General features: G+C 43.9%; 1 protein-coding gene across 2 annotated transcripts; it reads left to right on the forward strand.

Annotated features, from left to right (window-relative positions):
* Nucleotides 1-811: 811 nt before the first annotated feature.
* Nucleotides 812-15042, forward strand: LOC136577575 (uncharacterized). Of its 2 annotated transcripts, XM_066577501.1 has the most exons (5): nucleotides 812-1060; nucleotides 1220-1333; nucleotides 4641-4847; nucleotides 11315-11472; nucleotides 13868-15042. In XM_066577501.1, the coding sequence occupies exons 3-5, from the start codon at nucleotides 4649-4651 to the stop codon at nucleotides 14231-14233; spliced, it is 723 nt and encodes a 240-aa protein (XP_066433598.1). In that variant the 5' UTR covers nucleotides 812-1060; nucleotides 1220-1333; nucleotides 4641-4648; the 3' UTR covers nucleotides 14234-15042. The 2 variants fall into 2 exon arrangements, with proteins under 2 accessions (XP_066433598.1, XP_066433597.1); XM_066577500.1 differs by lacking the exon at nucleotides 1220-1333.
* The last annotated feature ends 4339 nt before the right edge of the window (nucleotides 15043-19381 follow it).

The following is a 19381-nucleotide window of genomic DNA, read 5'->3' on the forward strand; positions in this document are numbered from 1 at the left end:
GTGATAGAAAGCAGAGGAGCAGGGTTTTCCCATCTCGGCCATGAAAACCCCAGATAGAACACCCCTTTAAGTTATCGGTCAATGTAAAATCACAGAGGTGAGGGAAAAAATGTACAAAGACATAACTCACAGAAAAAGAAGCCGAATACGCATCACCTGATACTGCAAGGCTGGTTCAATCACCATATCCCCTAGTAGCATGCAGACAGCCTGATTGCAATATGAGGGAGCAATATGTGCAGCCACTCGCCTCAACCCAGATTGCAATCTGGCTTTCTGCATGCTACTAGGCTATATGGGGATTGAGCCTTCCCTGCAGTTGATCAGATGGGTCAATGTAACACCCGGTACCTAAGGGTGCGGAGCATGGCACAGGGATTGAATAAAAACTCAAAAGAAAACCCCTATCCTGTGCCACCTTCTATGGTTTTTTTATGGTCTTACATAGTATGGCGGTGTTATATATGGCCCCTGCACCACATAAGAAGAAACCAGTATTCTAAATGGCACACGGTAGGTGGAGGACCCTGTTATGGATTTTGCATTGGGGCTCATTACCTCCGTTTAATTCTAATATACATTATTATATACAGTATATATCTTGGCATCATAGTTCCACCCATTTGCAGTACATTTACTGAGCTCATCTTCTCGGTGACGGCTTATTTCTGGGTCAATGCCGCAGATGCATTAAGGATGAATATTTACTTAGTAATTTAATCTTGCTTCTCAATCACACTTCCCTCTAATTGACTGAAGAGTCTCTTTGAAGTTTTTGAGAAACAGCTTCTTGCTTGCCAGCGAATGATTGAACAGAAACCGTTTCTTGGAAGGAATACCCCAGGTATTAGGCGGCTGGTAGAGTTCACACCTGCATCAGGTGTCTCTCTGATGACATCCCGGCTCTCGAGCTAGAACTTCTATGTTGTTGAATGGGAGGATGTGTATGGAATTCGCAGCTGTACAGTCAAACACTCTGCGCAGGATACAGGCTGGAAACTGATTGGAAGACTCATTCTATCTTGAGCCAACGGTGGGACATCTATAGGACTGCAAACAGGTGAGGGTACACTTTGCTAGATGACAAATTTTTTAAAGGGTCCTGCAGAAGTCCTTGCATATCGTTGCAGCATAAGACCCTCTTTATGCTCCAACTCGTCACATGGTTAGTATCTGGTGGTGTTTTGCTGTGATTGAGTTCGATTTTCTTTCATGGCAGCTTCTAAAGTCCCTGTGTTTTCGTATTATGGAGATGTAGGCGCCCTCTATGGTGCCATGCCATATGGTGCAATTAGGAGGGATATCGTCCCTCCTTAAGGAGAGCACCTAGAAGGTGAGTGAGGAGACTTAAGGTGTAATTGTATTACAACTATGAAGCAATGCTTCTAAAAGGGGAGGAATACATCTATAAGGTTCTGTTCATAGTTAATGCCTTCCATTGGACATATAGCTCTGATGGAAGGGCGTGAAGAATACTACTGTGTAGACATGTTACTCACCTGGAAATATATTGAAATATGTATTGTTTTGCATACACTATCCTACCAAAAGTAATTGGACACCTGTACAAGAATCAAAAGTCATTTATTTCCATATGTTAATACTCAGTGAGGCTGCGTTGGTCCTAATGACATTGGATACTCTCCATGGCGTACTGTTACACCTCAGCTGGTATTTCTCTCCATTCATCCTGCAAACCTCTGCTGAGTTCTCTTAAAGAATATGGACGTTCATATTTACTGACCCGACATTCCAGTTTGTCCCAAAGACGTTCAGGTCGGGACTCTGTGCAGCCTGTCCAATTGTGGAAGATCCATGTCCTCAAACCAGCGTAAAACAGCATTGGTTTGAGACAAGCCTCGTTGTCTTGTTGGAAGTATGGCTGACCATTCCCAGAGTATTACCATGTTGTCAGCAGCACATTATTGTCTAGAATGGCAGGGTCACCTCCATGTTCATGGTTCTTGTTACCAACGGACCAAGGTCAGGCATGTAAAACATCTGCAGACCATAACAGAATCTCCACTATTTTTACCTGTTGACTGTTAATATGAAAATACTTCCATCACTTTGAGAGCGCAAGGTGATCGATCAAATGTTGAGCAATCACCTTGCGCTCCAAGCGGGGGATGCAGAAGACAAGCGGGGCCGCTTGTCTTCTGCATCCAGCTGTTCTCTGCTCAGAGCGCCCGGCTGTTATACAGCAGAGCGCTCCAAGCGAGGTATGAAGAACACAGCTGGACCGCTCTGTACTTAATACCCCGCCTGTCTTCAAGGAACAGGATACAGCTGAAACAATAGTATCAGCTGTACCCGCTGTGAATTCCTGATAATTAATCGCTGATCTTTCAGCATGCTTAAAGATCAGCGATGGTCTAACGAAAACTGCACAATGTCAATGCAGATAGACAACGATTATCACTCAAAAGACGGCTTTGAGCGATTTTAGAGCGAAAATCGTTGTGTCTAAAAGGGCCTTTTAGTTTGGATGTCTTGAATGATGAGGGGACCATTCTGGCAATCTGGTGCCTTTCTAGTTTGGAGCTAGCTTGGATTTAGATGTAACAGCCTGCCTTTTACTAGTAGACTGGTTATACCAGGTGACTCCCATCCTTTTTGGAGAACTGTGATTTAATTTACCTTGGAATATCTTTTGTACTTAACTGTTGGCACAACACACTCAGGCAGAAGGAGTTCCCCGGGCTCCTCAACACCCAGGTATGTCCATCTGATCTGAAGATAGAGTAACATGATTCATCACTCTGTAGAACCTTCTTCCATTGCTCAACTGTCCAATGATGACGCTCCTTGCACTATTGTAGATGGGCTCATGCATAACTCGTTTATCCAATAGCGTTCAGTAGTTGTCAGCAACTATGGCTGACACCTCCAAGACTCTGCATCTTATGTAGCATAGTTTAGGACTTGACCTGCTAATAAGACATGACCCATTCTACTGTTAGGGGGGACCAAATACTTTTGGTAGGATAGTATTTGTTAGTCTGGTAGACATTGCCATATAGTTCAAAAATATTGCATACAGAAAAAAAAGAATGTTGACTAGACCTATGCCAAAAGGATGCAATGCTGTCGCATCTAGTGATGACACTATCCAGGGATGTACAGTTCACGACCCAGAAATTTCTCCATTTGTAAATAGCATAGGAGCTGTGGTTTTCTTATAGTGATCTCCAAATATCTCTCATCCCATTAAACTAGTGCATCTCTAAAGGGGTTTTTCAGAACTAAACTATTGATGACCTATCCTCAGGATAGGTCATCGATAGCTCCTTGGCAGGGTCCACTGCTTGGGACCCCTGCTTATCAGCTGGTTGAAGAAGTCATGGCTCTCAGTTCAGCGCTATGGCCTCTTCTCAGGCACATGACATTATGATGTTTATTGGTCCCATGTCCTGAGAGCAGCTCAGTGCCATTCAAGAGAATAGGATTGTGTTACCATACAATGTACAGAGCTGTGCCTGGTATGGACTGATGTGGCCATGGTGCTCACCGGATGCCGCTGTCACTTCAATCAGCTGATCAGCAGGGATCTTGAGTAGTGGACACCCATACCCCAATTAATTATTGATGATCTATCCTGAGAATAGGTCATCAATAGTTTAGCTCTGGGAAACTTTTAAGTTGCTTCAACTGTAAAAAAAAAAAAAAAAAAATCTAATGTACATATTTTAATTGGGCCCTGGTCATTTGGGTCCCTAGCACTTTGCCACTGCATAGCGATGGCTTTTTGTAGTGGTACGTGACTATGGCAGCCATTTGAAACCAGCGGTGGTAAGGTGTCATCCCCAGTGACCATTCATGAGAGAACATTGCTAAATGTAAGAGGTAAGTCAACTGGAATTTTCATTTTAACATTTGGAACAACTTAGGGTAGTTTTACACAGGATGACTGTAGAGGCCGTCCCAGCGATTATCGCTCCTGTACGTTCAAACAGGAGTGATGATCACTCACTGAATAGAGACTGGGCGCATTGGAGATCTCTTCCAGCCACCCGCCTTTATTCACAGTAAACAGGCAGTCATAGATGAATGACTGCCTGTTTAACATGGACTGGTAGTCACCTGGTTTTAGCTCGGCTACAAACCGAGCAACAATGAGTGAGCAATCCTCACTGACTTGCCCCATCTGGTCCCATGTTTACAGGGGATTACAGTTATTTGAGTGATTAATCAGACTACTATTGGCCCTTGTAAAAGTACCCTTAGAATGAGTTTTTTCAATATCAGTAAAGCCCAATGATAAAATTCTTTCTGCCTGCATCTACCACTAGGGGGAGCAATACTGCACATGGATTTATATAGCTAGTATTGAGTTCAATTGGAGATGTATAAATCCATCTTCAGTAATCTCCCCCTTGTGGTTTATTGTCAAGATTCCTTGGTCCCCCAACACCAGGCCACGGTGATGATGATGGCTACATTTTCTGTGACCTCCATTGCCTATATGCTGCAGAGAACACTTATGATTTGTGATTATTAACCAATTGCTACATCTCCTTCGGATCTAGAAATGTGGAGTCCAAGTTTTACCTTTTCTTATTTTTACATTTTGCTCTATACAATGATGTATAGTGCTTATGTATTTGTCTAATTATCTATGCCATTCATCTCCTCTCTAGGCTCTAACATGTTTAGTCCTGGCCACCAAATTGCTCCTCCACCACTGGCGGCACATATCTACAGTCAGATCTTGCCCAACAGGTTTTCCAACATCTTCTTCCCATCTCCTATTTGGGGATTTCAACTGTTCCAGCCCTGTGGCCATTCTGGAATACATAAGGATGCCATGCTGTTCTCTTACCACACAAGACCTAGTCATCTGCCAGGTAAGTACTTGTATTTTTTGAAATATAGTAAGCACTCAGGTTATAGACAATAGGGAGAATTGTTTATACGAAATAGAACTTCCCTGGTGGTGCATATAAGTGCGCCAACTTTGGTTGCATTTAAAGAAGAACGGGCATGTCTGTGGTGGCTGCAAAGCTACGGAGTTGCCCTGCTGACACAAGGACATGGCAGGTCCTCTTAAAGGGACTCTGTAGCTATGAAATGGTTGAGATGGTCCAAATTCCATGCAGTCCCATCCAATGGAAAATTGAGATTTATGTCAAATTGTCAGTCAGGCAGTGGGTTTTTCAGGACAACACAATTCAAGAGAAGAAGTTAGAGAAGAGACCTTTGAGGGATCTTTTGGGGTGGACTGCTGGTGATGCCTATGAGGGCTGCATAATTAACTTTTGTGTAATGTCTTCTTTCCTGGCAGACCTCCAGTGTAAATGAATAGGGGGCACGTTCATGAGATCCAGTGGTGCTGGTGATTGCATAGTGTGGCCGGTGAAAGTTTCGACCACAGATTTACAGATCAAGTAGGCTGTGGCACTCATATGGCGCTGAGGCTAGAGATATGCCCCTCAGAAGATCAGTGTGACACCTTTAAGAAGAGGTAGCTGTTGCCACGGTTTGGAGGTAGCTGGTCGCGTAGTTCATTCACATGCACTCAGGCTGTGGGTGGAGCATGTACTACGTTGGGAGTCGCAACCCTACTTGAGGCCAAGGCTTCTTGGGTTGAAGTAGGCTGGGAGGCAAACTCTGGGAGGCACAATACACCCCTTAAGATTCTCAAGGTAGGGAGATCACAAGGCATAAGGTGGGTGATGGCCATAGTGTTTATAAAGCTGACTTTGGACTGTAAGAGACAACAAAGTGTTTTGTTTTTTCCTTACTAAAATATGCATCTTATAGTCTAAAAATGATGGTACATGTAATCAAAAAGGGAGGCGAAATAAAAGGTTCTCCTTTAAAAACCACTTTATTGTGCTATTCTAATAATGCCCAATATTGAGTGCTGATTAATTTTCCAACATTCCATGTTTATAACCGTTGCAGCTACAAATCCTCTGCACATAGTCGTAACTTTAAAATCTAACATTCTGGCTACCTGCAGCCACCACTAGATGGAGCCGAGGAAATGACTGCACAATGGTCAATACCACAATATGTAGTATTCTCCAAAGCTCCCTCTAGTGGTGATTGCAGGGGGAACAATTTAATGTTCTGTTGCAGGTCATATGTGACAAGTTCCAGGATACAATGCATATGAGTTACAAAAATTGGAAACTTTCACAGTGCTGTTGCTTAATCCTAACTACAACTAGCTATGGCTTAAGAATATTACTCTAGACACACTAGGAAACAACAATAATTCACAAATTATATAGTGTGAATGCAATGCCAGCAGCACACAATAATAACTGAAACAATAAATTTTACCGTAGTCTGCAATTCTGTTAACAGGATTCTCACTTACTGTAGCTGTGTGGTGGTACTAACTTCCTCTGGTTCAATTAGTTTGGAATCGAAAGTGTTCCTTGACCACGAGTCTTTGGAAATCCAGATAATTTTCCTGACGAGAGAATCTTCCATGTCTTTTAGTATCTAAAAACAGTTTACTCAACTATGAAGGCATATGTGTCCAGGCTTAAAGGGGTTGTCCCACGCCGAAACGGGTTTTTTTTTTTTCAATAGGCCCCCCCGTTCGGCGGGAGACAAACACAAGGGATGGGTTAAAAAAAAAAAAACAGTTTAGTACTTACCCGACTTCTTTCTTACCTTAGCAAGATGGCCGCCGGGATCTTCACCCACGATGCACCGCGGGTCTCCTCCCATGGTGCACCGTGGGCTCTGTGCGGTCCATTGCCGATTCCAGCCTCCTGATTGGCTGGAATCGGCACACATGATGGGGCGGAGCTACGAGGACCAGCTCTCCGGCACGAGCGGCCCCATTCACCAGGGAGAAGACCGGACTGCGCAAGCGCGTCTAATCGGGCGATTAGACGCTGAAATTAGACGGCACCATGGTGACGGGGATGCTAGCAACGGAACAGGTAAGTGAATAACTTCTGTATGGCTCATAATTAATGCACGATGTACATTACAAAGTGCATTAATATGGCCATACAGAAGTGCTGAACCCCACTTGCTTTCGCGGGACAACCCCTTTAACCTCGGTTGGAAGTCCACTTCTACCGATCAAGCCCTTGGTAAATTCCTGCTGACCCTACAATTTGCACCCAAGTCATCCCCAACATACAGCAGGCCTGCTGGCTTCCTAACACATTTTTTACCGATCGATTTTCAACAAGGCCGGCCTCACTTACAGTAGTTGTGTGGTGGTACTGGCTTTCTCTAGTTTGGCTATTGTAGAATTGAGAGTATTCCTCCACGAGATAACTGTCCTTGACATCCTCACTCTTATTCTTGCTTGCAGACTGTTGCACCCAGAATATCAGTGTTTCTGTAGTCTGTGACAGCTGTCCAACCTCTCCTCCACACTCCAGACAACAACTTCTGGTCCTAGGTTCAGGATTCTCAGATTCCTCAGAGCAGCCCTTCTCTCCAGCTTTCTGTTTTAGCTGGTTTCCTGCAGGCTATCATGTTCCAGTTCTCTCTTGTTCCAAACAGTAATTCTCCTGCAGCAGCTCAATCATACACCCCATAGTCACTATCCTGCACTCTCCTCATGACACAGCAACTAACTGGTCTCTATACATGGCCCTGGAACATTTGGAAACTTTCCAGGGAGAGGCATCCCTTCCCTGGGCTGTCCAGCCCAAATATCTTGGATGGGGTGGGTTGAAGTGGGCGGGACTTAATGTAGCCAATGGGTCACTGATACAAGGAACTGTGGCGCTTCACTTGATAAGGGGGAGAAAAGAACAGTGCTTCCCCCTTACAGTTCTAACACATCCACTTTAAGGCTGGCGACACACCAGCGTATGCATATTTGCGTGCACATGAGCATAGCATTTTTTGCAGAATGAACAGAATGAACAATGTTCTTTTGTGCCTGCGTATTTTACCATACTTTTTGTGCACGCAAGGCATACCGATTGAAATGGATAATTAGCATTACCGAGTTCCAGATATGTTCTCTTTCCAGCGGAATTATGCATTGTTTCACGCATCTTCTTGCGTATTGCGTGCACATTTGCACAGCCCCCTTCTATGGGGACCTTTCCTGCGCAAATATGCAGGAAACTAGAGCATGCTACTTTTTAAAAAAAATTTTGTGCACGGGAGAATATGTAAACTAACCCATTGAAATCAATGTGTTCTATTCTTTGCGTATTAAGGAACATGTTCTATTTTTCTATGTATTTGTGCCCCAAAGGTACCCATAGAAGTCAATTGGGGCAGAGTGCAAAGGCGTTCATGATATGCAAAGACATTCATGAAAAAACACTATGTAATTGCGCAGGAAAAAGAACACATCTGGAACTCATTAACCCTTTCCAATCCACTGTCTGACATCTTCCCACATTCAGATTGAAGCTTTACAGCTCCAATGTCTGAAGACGTCCGACAGGGTATTCTTACCGTCTATTAGCAGCTGTCAGAGTCTCTCTGGCACGCACACACTGGCTTTAGCCAGCAGATCGCACTGTTGTATAACAGCAAAAAGAGAAAGCCTTTTAGGAAACCCTGAATCCAAAATTGGATTTGAGAGGGTTAAGACTAATTAGCCATTTCAACTGGTGCGTTTTTGTTTGCTGCCTGCAAATAAACATGCGTTGCGGGCACAAAAAGTACAGTAAAATACGCTGATGCGCACACAAAAATGTGTAGTCCGTTCTGCAAAAATGCAATGCTCATGTGCGCACAAATAGGCATACGCTAGTGTGAACCCGGTCTCTGGGTGCACACAAGTGGCGAAAGGTTATCAGTTGCTCCACTTTATTCTTATCTGCAGCAATTTCCATAACCGAGGCCCCGGAATCGCGGATGCAACGGCCGTCTTCTCTGTATTGTAGCTTCTCATATACTGTAAGCCCTGAACGCAGCATCATGTACCGCAGTAGAGCTGCTCCTCCAGGCATAGTAACCGTATATCAGTGCTATAACTTTTCCCGTTCAGGTTGACGCCTCTGCCTAAATATATTCTGAGAAAACTTCCTATAAATCAAGTTTTTCAATCTTCATGTGACTTTTTATTGCCAGGCTGCGAGCAGACAAGATTATTGGCATTAAATATTAATTGCTGGAATTGTTTAATGCTACAATGAGCGTTACGTCTGTAAGGTACAATTTACGAGTGCGTTTGACGGGAATGGCTTATGCCCTATGAAAGTTTAAATGCTTATATAAGGTCGGGGCAGGGGGCACTTTTTTTTTTTTATTGCAATATAGATCCGGACTGACTGGGAAACCAATGAACAAAATTCAGCAAACTTCAGTAAAAAGAATTAAATAAGATTTCTCATGGCGCTCCGAACGGGTTGATGCGTTAATTTTGGGACGTTGGAGAACCGCTATGCCAATAGAAGGGTAATAGGGGCAGGGTAGAGCCCCTGAACTCAGATTTAGGGCTTATGCACATGAGGGTATTATGGCTCCATAGAAGCTCTGCCTAGTACTGAGCTGTAATACGACATTCATAGACTTCTATGGGACCATACTGTACCTCCGTATACCTCCAAAGTCATACAGAAGCGTTTTCTGTCACGTGAATACGTAAAATAAATTGTGGGGATGAATAATATGGCATCAGTGCCCAAAAAATGTGTAAGTAGTAATGTCATTCTAGGGGCGAGACTAGGTTAACTCTTTATGGGTATCTATCTTATTCCCTAGATAAAATACTCCTGTCAAGTAACAGGTTGCTTTTTAAATGCGACCTTTAGTATTGCAGTGTATTATATTTCTGCAGGCAGTTTTCGCAGGGAGAATACTATTAATGACGTCTCCTCAGGATAGGTCATCAATAGTTGATCAGCTAGGGTCCTGAGCGATCAGCTGATTGTGTGCCCGCTGACACAGGGGTCGGAGCCAAAGCAGCGGAAGTCTCTGCTGTGACCTCTGTGTTGTGGTCGGCGCTTGTAACTGCAGGCACAGCTCACGTTGATTTCAATGAGAGTCGCGCTTGCAGTTACAAGCGCTGGCCACAGAGGTCAGTGCAGAGACTTCTGCTGCTTCTCTTCCGACTCCTGTGTAATTGTGCGCTGACAGCGCCACAATCAGCTGATCGGTCAGGGTCCCGAGCGACGGACCCTAGCTGAGCAACTATGGATGACCTATCCTGAGGATAGGTCATCAATAGTATTTTCCCCAGAAAATCCCTTAAAGACAGGCTACAGACCTGTTTTAATAGGCAGAAACACATGCCAACCCTTGGGGCTTCCAGAACGCCACCTGGCTGCCATGACACCTAGATGGCATCTTGTAATGTAATCACCGAGGGGGATGTTTGGGACCTCTGCATGCCAATTGGGGCATTTAAATGAGGCCTTTAAATGCCACTGTCAGAATTGATAATGGCATTTTAAGGGTTAACAGCCATGATAGGCATGAACTTCAGTTGAGGCTGTTGTGGCCAAGTGATAGCTGTCAAATACAGCTGACACAAGCTATGTATGGAGCTGGCCGGCTTCCCAGCCCCGCCGTATTAACTTCACTAGAGATGAGCGAGTATACTCGCTAAAGGCAATTGCTCGAGCGAGCATTGCCTTTAGCAAGTATCTCCCCGCTCGAGATGGAAGGTTCGGGTGCCGGCAGTGGGCAGGGAGCTGCTGGGGAGAGCAGGGCGGACTGCTGACTGCCGCTACTCACCGCTCCGCCGCGCCGGCACCCGAACCTTCCGTCTCGAGCGGGGGAGATACTCGCTAAAGGCAATGCTCGCTCGAGCAATTGCCCTTAGCGAGTATACTTGCTCATCTCTAAACTTCACACATCTTTCTTTTATGTAGTTTTGATACTATGGGGGAGATTTACTGTTTGATTTACCACAATGCAAGGATGAAGTTCTCAAGTTTTACTTAACTTTCTGGCCTAGATGTGGTTTACTGGTGTGCGACCATCCCTTTGATGGAGGAAAAATGGCGGTCCGATGAGCTAACAACCCCCAAGTTGTTACACCCCCTCACCCGAAAAGAAAATACAATAATTACAAACATAAAAACATGATCGATTCCTTGTGAAGGAGAGCCGGGGTACATGTCTGGATCTACAAATTTTGTTTTCATGTTTGCTATCAGATAGATGTCGTTTTTGAAAGTAACTGAAAGGGTTGAAAAACTTTTTAAGCACCCCCATCTCATTATTGTAAATCTTATCCTAGCTGCGGGCAATATGGCACCCATGTAGACATGGCAGAAAGTACCAGCAGTGCCCACACCATAGGACCATTACACGAGGACACTATTGATGTGCATTGTGTATTCTTCCTTCTTCATGTCTTGATCTTGTCATCTCGGTGGGACTCCTCGTCTTCAGTCATCTTTATATTTGCCCCCATTAGATAGAAGTCATTGTATGAAGCAGCGGAGATCTCGAGCTAATTACAGCAGCTGGCAACTTGAAGAATTGGAAAAGGTGTTCCAGAGCAATCATTACCCAGACATCTTCATGAGGGAGGCACTGGCGCTGAAGCTGGACCTGTTAGAAACTAGAGTACAGGTGAGGTGGGCATAGCAGCTGGTAATAAGTAGCAGGGCGTTCTCTGTTGTCTCATCAATATCACTAACCCTCTGTGAGGAGAGGGAGCAATAACATCATTGCCTGCGGTGAGCAGAACAGTTCGAGGGCATAAGAGCAGCAAATTTTAATATTGTAAAATCTACTCGGTGATACAGGAGTGGAGGAGGGGGATGCAGTGCTGCATAACCAGCTATATTTGCCATTCAGGAGTCTGGGAAAGTGTAGTAAATATATTATGAAAAGTAGCAATATCTGCACCATATCGCCCAACTTTACCAAAAGCAGATTTAAGGAGCTTCTAATATTAGGAGTCTGTCTGCTTTTCTTTGTCACCTTTCCTTCGACTTTCTGTCGTCTTTGCCTTTCCTTTGTCTCTTCTTTGCCTCTCCTTTGTTTTCATCTCTCCTTCGCCTTGGTCTTTCCTTCGTCTTCGTCTTTTCTTCATCTTCACCTTTCCTTCGTCTTCATCTTTTCTTTGTCCTTCCTACATCTTTGTCTTTCCTTCTTCCTCGTCTCCGTCTTTCCTTCGTCTCCGTCTTTCCTTCGTCTCCGTCTTTCCTTCGTCTCCGTCTTTCCTTCGTCTCCGTCTTTCCTTCGTCTCCGTCTTTCCTTCGTCTCCGTCTTTGCTTTTCCTTCGTCTTTGTCTTTCCTTCGTGTTTGCCTTTCCTTCGTTCTCGTCTTTCCTTTGTCCTCATCTTTCCTACGTCTTTGTCTTCGTCTTTCCTACATCCTTGTCTTCGTCTTTCCTACGTCTTTGTCTTCGTCTTTGTCTTTGTCTTTCCTTTGTCTTTCCTTTGTCTTTCCTTCGTCTTTCCTTCGTCTTTCCTTTGTCTTTTCTTAGTCTTTCCTTTGTCTTTTCTTAGTCTTTCCTTCGTCTTTCCTTCGTCTTTCCTTCGCCTTCATCCAGAAACGGTGCCAATCTTGAGTATGGCTATATTTAGTATTGCAGTATTCATTTTTGTAGAACTGAAATGCAATACCAGACACAGCCCATGGACAAGAGTGGCATTATTTCTAGAAAAAAAATATCTATTACTAGTATGAGCAGCAAGGTGACTTTACCTCCTCACTTTTTCCTCTATCTAAATCTCTTTTTATGGTTTTCAGTTTATCCCAAGTTTACCCCTCTCAAAAATTCATTCCTAAGTTCCAGCACTTTACATTTCTCCTGAGCAGATGCATTGACTCATTATAATACCCTATCACATACCTGCAATTGTGATCATGATCATTTGTGCTGGGTGTAGACCCATAGAGTACTGCCTCCCTATTTCTCTCTGCATATAATACAGCCTCCTGGTATTTTCCTGTAAATAATGTAGATACAAATTCAAAAACCCTGCATTTCTTGGGCTCTGTGAGTTGTGGCAATTTACAAGCTGCAACGGGACTGCATTGACTTTTATTATGTTGCGATGTTGCTGGGCCGCACTGCAGTCTTTACACAAACTGTGTCACAGCCAAAGTCACAGTTTAGCCCTAGCGTAAAAGATAATTTGAAGAAAATAAATACAAAGAATATCTCATTCTCTGGTGGACGAATCACATCTGTGAATTACATGGACAGCCAATTGATTTAAATGGTTATTGTGCAATGCTTCTTCATTTTTGCTGTCGTACCACTGCAGAGAAATTGAGAACTTCATACTTTGTTCTCCTAGGACCATTTTAATACCCAAGTGGACCAAGTACATGAGTAATATAATGGCCCCTGTCCACTATCAGCATGCCCTTCAGTCAGTCTCCAAACGTGTTTGTGGTAAAGAAGAAAGAACACTAATACTTGCCTAACCCAGTAGACTGCACTCTTCTGTGTGACTGCTTGCAGTGTCCACTCACTTCTGGGTCCAACGGTCACATGCCTGTCTAAGCACTTGGCCACAGTGGTCACATGCTTAAAGAGGTACGTGATCACTGAAGCTGGAAGTAAGCAGATACCGTGGAGATTAGAACATAAAAGAGGTGAGTGTAACTTGTTTAGCATTTTTTATGCTCCTCAAAACTTTTTTCAACCGTATCTGCATCCCGAGAATGCTTATACAATTGAGAGTGGTGCCAGGGGCCCGAATGCTAACAGGGGTCTTGGTGCAGTTTCACCGTTTGTCCTATGATTATAGCGGCTCTGTGTTTCACCCATAGTTTACAGTTGGGAATCCGAGCAGCAGCGGCAGAACTGGGATCAACTTACAGTATCAGAGGACCCTTCCAACAAAGCTTATTGTCCAAATTCATCCCAGCTACTGTAAATTCGGGAGTTTCTAACAACCACCCATATTGCTTAGACCTCTACAGCATTTACTCCTAGAAATATCCTGCAGATATTATTTCCAGCGTAGATTCCATAGGTGACAGAGTTTTACATTTTCTTCACCAGGTGTGGTTTCAGAACAGGCGAGCAAAGATGAAACGGCAAATGAAGATGCAGAATTATCAAGTCCAACTAAACGATAAGAATGGATCAGATTGTAAAACTGATAAAAGACCAGAAGAGAAACCATCAGGGGACACAAAATGTATCAAAAACAAAGTATTTTACCCCCTGATCCACATGAAAGAAGCTTCAAACCAAGTAGAAACCAAAAAAAACTGCAGTATTGCCACCCTGCGTACAAAGGCACGGGAGTATGAGGCTGGAATACATGGTTTGGTAGCAACTCAAGGAGGACCTCAAAAGTTCACAATGAATCCAAAATCCAGTAGAGTTGTCACCGTTGAAGAGCAAGAAGTAGTAAAATCTTAACTGTACTGCTGATGGAGGGAGATCACATCAGGTTTATACCAAATGTCATGTTCCTTCCTACAGATGTCTACTGCCTCCTGATTTGGTCAGGCCAAATAGATTTGTTCTATACCTCAAGATAGGAGATATCATCACCCTACACAATTATAGTCTGTGCCTTCTGTAAAATAAACAATTGTTATTAGAGGGACTACCTGGAACTTGTTGTTATCATCCAACCAACTAACAATTCATTTTCTGAGGAACCTATGAAGGTCAGATGTTGGAAAAGGTCCTCATAATGCCTTGTAAGAGTCATCCTTTGGTACAATGTATAGCAGTGAATGTAATAATGTTTTAAAGGAATGTATATTTGACTCGCACATTTGTAACTCAGTCGGATGACATTTCAGAACTCTATAGATTGTGACACAGATTATAACTAATTGGGCATGACCTCAAAGGTTGTGCTATGGTACCCATCATTGGTACAAGAACAGGACATTGTACAAGTCAACAAGTTGTGAAAGCACATTAATTTTTTTTCTTGTGTCATTAAATGATGAGGTGCAACTAAACTCAAAATCTAGATGTCATGATGGTCCACCAAATCTTCTCCACCATTCACTTGAGTGTGCACAAGTCGCTATGCAGGTGGAAGCAGGGGTAAAATAAGGTGTTACATAGTCCCATCAGAAGGCTCTATGACATCTCAGGTTCTGACAAGATAGAGAGGCCCAGCCACAACAGAACCCTTTAAGTCCAGTAGAAGAAAATCCCATATGAGGTTGATACATGGGTGCATACCACTTTCATAACCTCATACTTCTGAAAGCAAATAAGTAGGGTACAGAAAATTAACCAGCGCTCCAGTGTTTTGGAAAGTAGCAAGCAGAGGATATGATGATGTATTGTAAAATCTGATTATACTATATACAACACTTACTTCACAGGGGTGCTTATTGGAAAGCACCCCTGGGTCCAAGGAAGCAGGTAGAATTCAAAGCGATGTATTCCGAAATCTTTATTTGCGACGCGTTTCGGCCGAGCTGTCAGCCTTTCTCAAGCATCACAGCTCGGCCGAAACGCGTCGCAATAAAGTTTTTTTGAATACATCGCTTTGAATTCTACCTGCTTCCTTGGACCCAGGGGTGCTTTCCAATAAGCACCCCTGTGAAGTAAGTGTTGTATTGTAAAATCTGATTATACTATATACATCATCATATCCTCTGCTTGCTACTTTCCAAAACACTGGAGCACTGGTTAATTTTCTGTACCCTACTTATTTGCTTTGCTTATCCCGTGGTGTATTTTTCGCCTCTGGGAACAACCATGATGCTCTCTTCAAGATGTCTCTTATGACCAGTGTAAGGAAGCTTCCTCCATACTGTGGGTTGATGTGCCATTCCGGATCTTGACGTACCGGAGCCCATTACACAGGCCCGGCGTCACGGGGTGAGTCTTCTCTGCACAGCTTTCTATACTGAATATATAATACCACACTCTCTACCCATTTCTTGGAGCGCTACCCATTTTTTTCATTTCTTCATACTTCTGAAAGAGAAGACCTGATAATATTAGAAGTTACAAAGAAATTAAAAGTAGATGTGGACCTTCCTCTTGTGGGCTCAACTTATTTAAGTCCGATACTGACAAGACAGCGATGGGTGTTTTTGTGGGCATACATTAACATTAAGACTGCCACCCAATCATGCCAACAGCCTTCTGGATCCCTGATGATCATCTAATAAGTATATACATCTATAAGTATCTTACTTGTCTTTGGGCAGATGGGGTCACACAATGCAAAGGGAATAAACTGGAATGTTATTTTTCCTCCAATCGTTCTGTTGAGGCATGACTTGACAGGTTAATGCAGATATGGTGTAATATACTGGATGATTCGAAAATCAAGGTCATAGCATTACATCATACTGCGATCGGGCAGGCAGTCTACCCAGCCACCCCACGGACATGGCTTGATAGGCCTTTCAGAAGGCCCCCGGCTGCCATGACACCTGCACAGCTCCCTGTGATTTCAATGTTTAGGGCATTTAATAGGTTAACAGCTCCAATGAGCTGCACGGCTTATTGGAGCTGTTGCCGCTGGGTGTTGGCTGTAAGTAACAGTCGGTGCCCGTGTTGCATGAAGAGAAATTGCCCTGCGATCTCTCTTTATAGATACCCTGATGCTGCAGGATGTAAATATATGTCCTGTACCGCTAAGGGGTTATTAAAGTTATGTTGAATTATGTGGTAAAAAAAACATTAGTCTCACGTCTTTCTGGGTACCAGTAGATACCGTTAATAATCCAGGCCGGAACTGAAATCATCCTGATGGTCAGTGACAGATAATCACGTAGAGTGGACGAAACTTCAAATCAAGAACATTCAGGAAGATGCCAGTGAGTGCACATACTGTGAGCAAAACTGATTCTGAGGTTCAGGGGAACTGGTAATCTTCCGGACAAATGGAGCACTGGTTGGCCAAGCAGTGTTCCCAATCCTTTGACAGTTCTTTGCTTCTTTTCTGTGGACTCTTTGTGAAAACAGCTAGCACAGCTGTCAACACCTAGGGATCGGAAACACTGCTCAGATGACCAGTTCTTGGTTTGTCCCGGGCACTGCCAGCTTCCCTGAATGTCTGAATCAGGTTTGGGCACTCAATTGTTTTCCTGGGTGTTCTTGATCGAAAGTCTCACGTGAACTTCTGTAAACGACCATCAGGAGGATCTCAATCAATTCCATCCTGGATTGTTAATGACATCTTATGGTACCTGAAAAGGCATGCGATTTAGTGTTTTCCATGTCACATGATTCAACATAACATGACAACATCCATAACTCAAAAGTAGTAGCAGATATTGAAAAAATGACTGCACCTATCAATTTCTGATGAAATTCTACCCTTAAATCATGCATCCCACAACCTACTTTCCATCAAAGTTTCTTGGTCTGAATCCAAGTTGGCTCCCAGCAAAGTTGAAGTAATCACATAATTTAGGTGATCCTCAAGGGGTATCGTTGCCTTATCAATCAGGTATGCCTAATTATTATTATTTGATGCATTGGAGAAGAATACAACAAGAAACACTCAAGTGATGTTTCCAATCTCTTCTGGTTTATTACCCTAATGCAAGAGGTTATACAAATGAGACATCCCCCACAAAGTCGACAATTCAAAGTCTACAACCTGTGTGATATCTCTCTGAGTAAAATGTTACAAAGGTTAATTATGACAAAGCTGCATGCTCAGCATCTGGGACCCTGTTAGTAAAATTTCACTGCAATGCATCTTTTGCACATGTACTTCTTGCTATGCACACGACACTACTGCATAAAATATAGTTCAAAACTTTCACAACAAGTGTTTACAAAGTTTCCTACTCGCATCTCTTATCATTCAGAAGATATTACTTTACTGCATATTACGTGCGTACAGTTCTCTATGGGTGCGTATAAAACGCTGCACATATGCAATACATTGCGTAAGTATGGCGTTTTAATACGCAACGCTGCTAAGAGACAGAGTGTGGAATTAAAAGAAAAAAAAAACTAGTTGTACTGCGCATGACAGCGTTTTACGCATACAGCCGTGTGAATGAGTCCTCAGGCTGGTGACAGATTAAGTGTATTCCGGCTGCATTTCTGCATCTGCAATACAGACTGTTGTCCCTGGCCTGAGCCGAATTCTGAGCATCATAGGAATCTAGGGCACTCTGAGTTCGGTCAGGATACGTGCGGACTGGCCTGGACACTGCTGCATCCGTAATACAGATATGTGGCCAGCATACACTTGTCCGTCACTGGTCAGCTGCCCATGCAGGGAATGAGATCTGTGCTCTTCTGACATTACAGCCTCCTCCACATTGTACTTGAAGGTTTTATACTGGCTACTTTAGGACCAGAGAGTCTATTAATGAGCAGTAGTTTACAGAGTGGTTGTCTTCTACTGATTATGGGGGATGTAATGCTGGATAATCATGTTTGTGATGTGATAGCCAACTAAATGAATTTGATATATCAGTATAACTTGAAGAAGTTGTAGTTTTGCTGCAAAACTGGCATGCAGTTCCATCTCAGGCAGATGATTAGAGTTGTGGTGTGATTAGATGAACGGACTTGAAGCCCTAAAAGTAGTTCCCCCTTTGCCTGTAGAAAGGCTCACGGAGGCTCCTTGTGTAGAACTCGTTGGCCACTAGACGCCTCTACGACGCAGAGAAGAGATTTCACCCCGTTACCAGAGTCTGAGAGGGGCGCATTATTGGGATGTGAGAAGCTGGACGGTTGTATAGATAAATTGCCCCCCCCCCCCCCGCGGGCTGGTCTGACCAGACTGTTAGGAGACATTGGCACTAGTGGATGTGTGAGGCTTGCAAACCTAGGATGTTCTCCTCAGACCACCAGTACAGAGGATAGTCTGATTGCTCGACAAGCCCCTGTGTCTGTTGGAACCATTTCCTGATGCTTGGCTGAAAGACATCTGGTCACACGGTGCTCATTACGTCTACTGCCTTTGACACCCAACATCACATCTGTTTGCAGTCGTGCTGTGAAAGATAAAATTGGACTGCTTCAAGGTGGAACTGGGTTTGTCAGCGATGAATCCAGGTCTAGCTTGGGCACTGCCGAAGGCCGTGTTCGTGTCTATGGACCTCGGGGTGACCGCCTCAATCCTCCCATTGCTGTGGAGCGGCACACTGCCACCGCTGCTAGTGTGATGGTCTAAGGGGACATTGTATACGACAGTTGTTTACTCCTAGTAGTGGGACGAGGGACAATGACAGCTCAGCTATATGTTCAGGACATCCTGCAGCCACATGTGTTCCTCTCACATGTTCCTCTATGCCCACTGTATCACATCTTGTATCCAAGCTATAGGCGGTACAACAGGGTACTAGGGCCTTCATGCCTGCCTGTATCACATCTTGTATCCAAGCTATAGGCGGTACAACAGGGTACTAGGGCCTCCATGCCCGCCCCTATCACATCTTGTATCCAAGCTAGAGGCGGTACAACAGGGTACTAGAGCCTCCATGCCCTCCTGTATCACATCTTGTATCCAAGCTAGAGGCGGTACAACAGGGTACTAGAGCCTCCATGCCCTCCTGTATCACATCTTGTATCCAAGCTAGAGGAGGTACAACAGGGTACTAGAGCCTTCATGCC

This window comes from Eleutherodactylus coqui, chromosome 8 (genome assembly GCF_035609145.1).
Source record: "Eleutherodactylus coqui strain aEleCoq1 chromosome 8, aEleCoq1.hap1, whole genome shotgun sequence".
Classification (NCBI taxonomy): Eukaryota; Metazoa; Chordata; class Amphibia; order Anura; family Eleutherodactylidae; genus Eleutherodactylus; species Eleutherodactylus coqui.

Excerpts from the sequence above, each read along its gene's own strand:
- LOC136577575 (XM_066577501.1), top strand. The coding sequence starts at position 4,649 with ATGTTTAGTCCTGGCCACCAAATTGCTCCTCCACCACTGGCGGCACAT. Across the intron at positions 4,848-11,314 it reads AAGACCTAGTCATCTGCCAG|ATAGAAGTCATTGTATGAAG; the intron begins GTAAGTACTTGT and ends TGCCCCCATTAG. Across the intron at positions 11,473-13,867 it reads TGTTAGAAACTAGAGTACAG|GTGTGGTTTCAGAACAGGCG; the intron begins GTGAGGTGGGCA and ends TTTCTTCACCAG.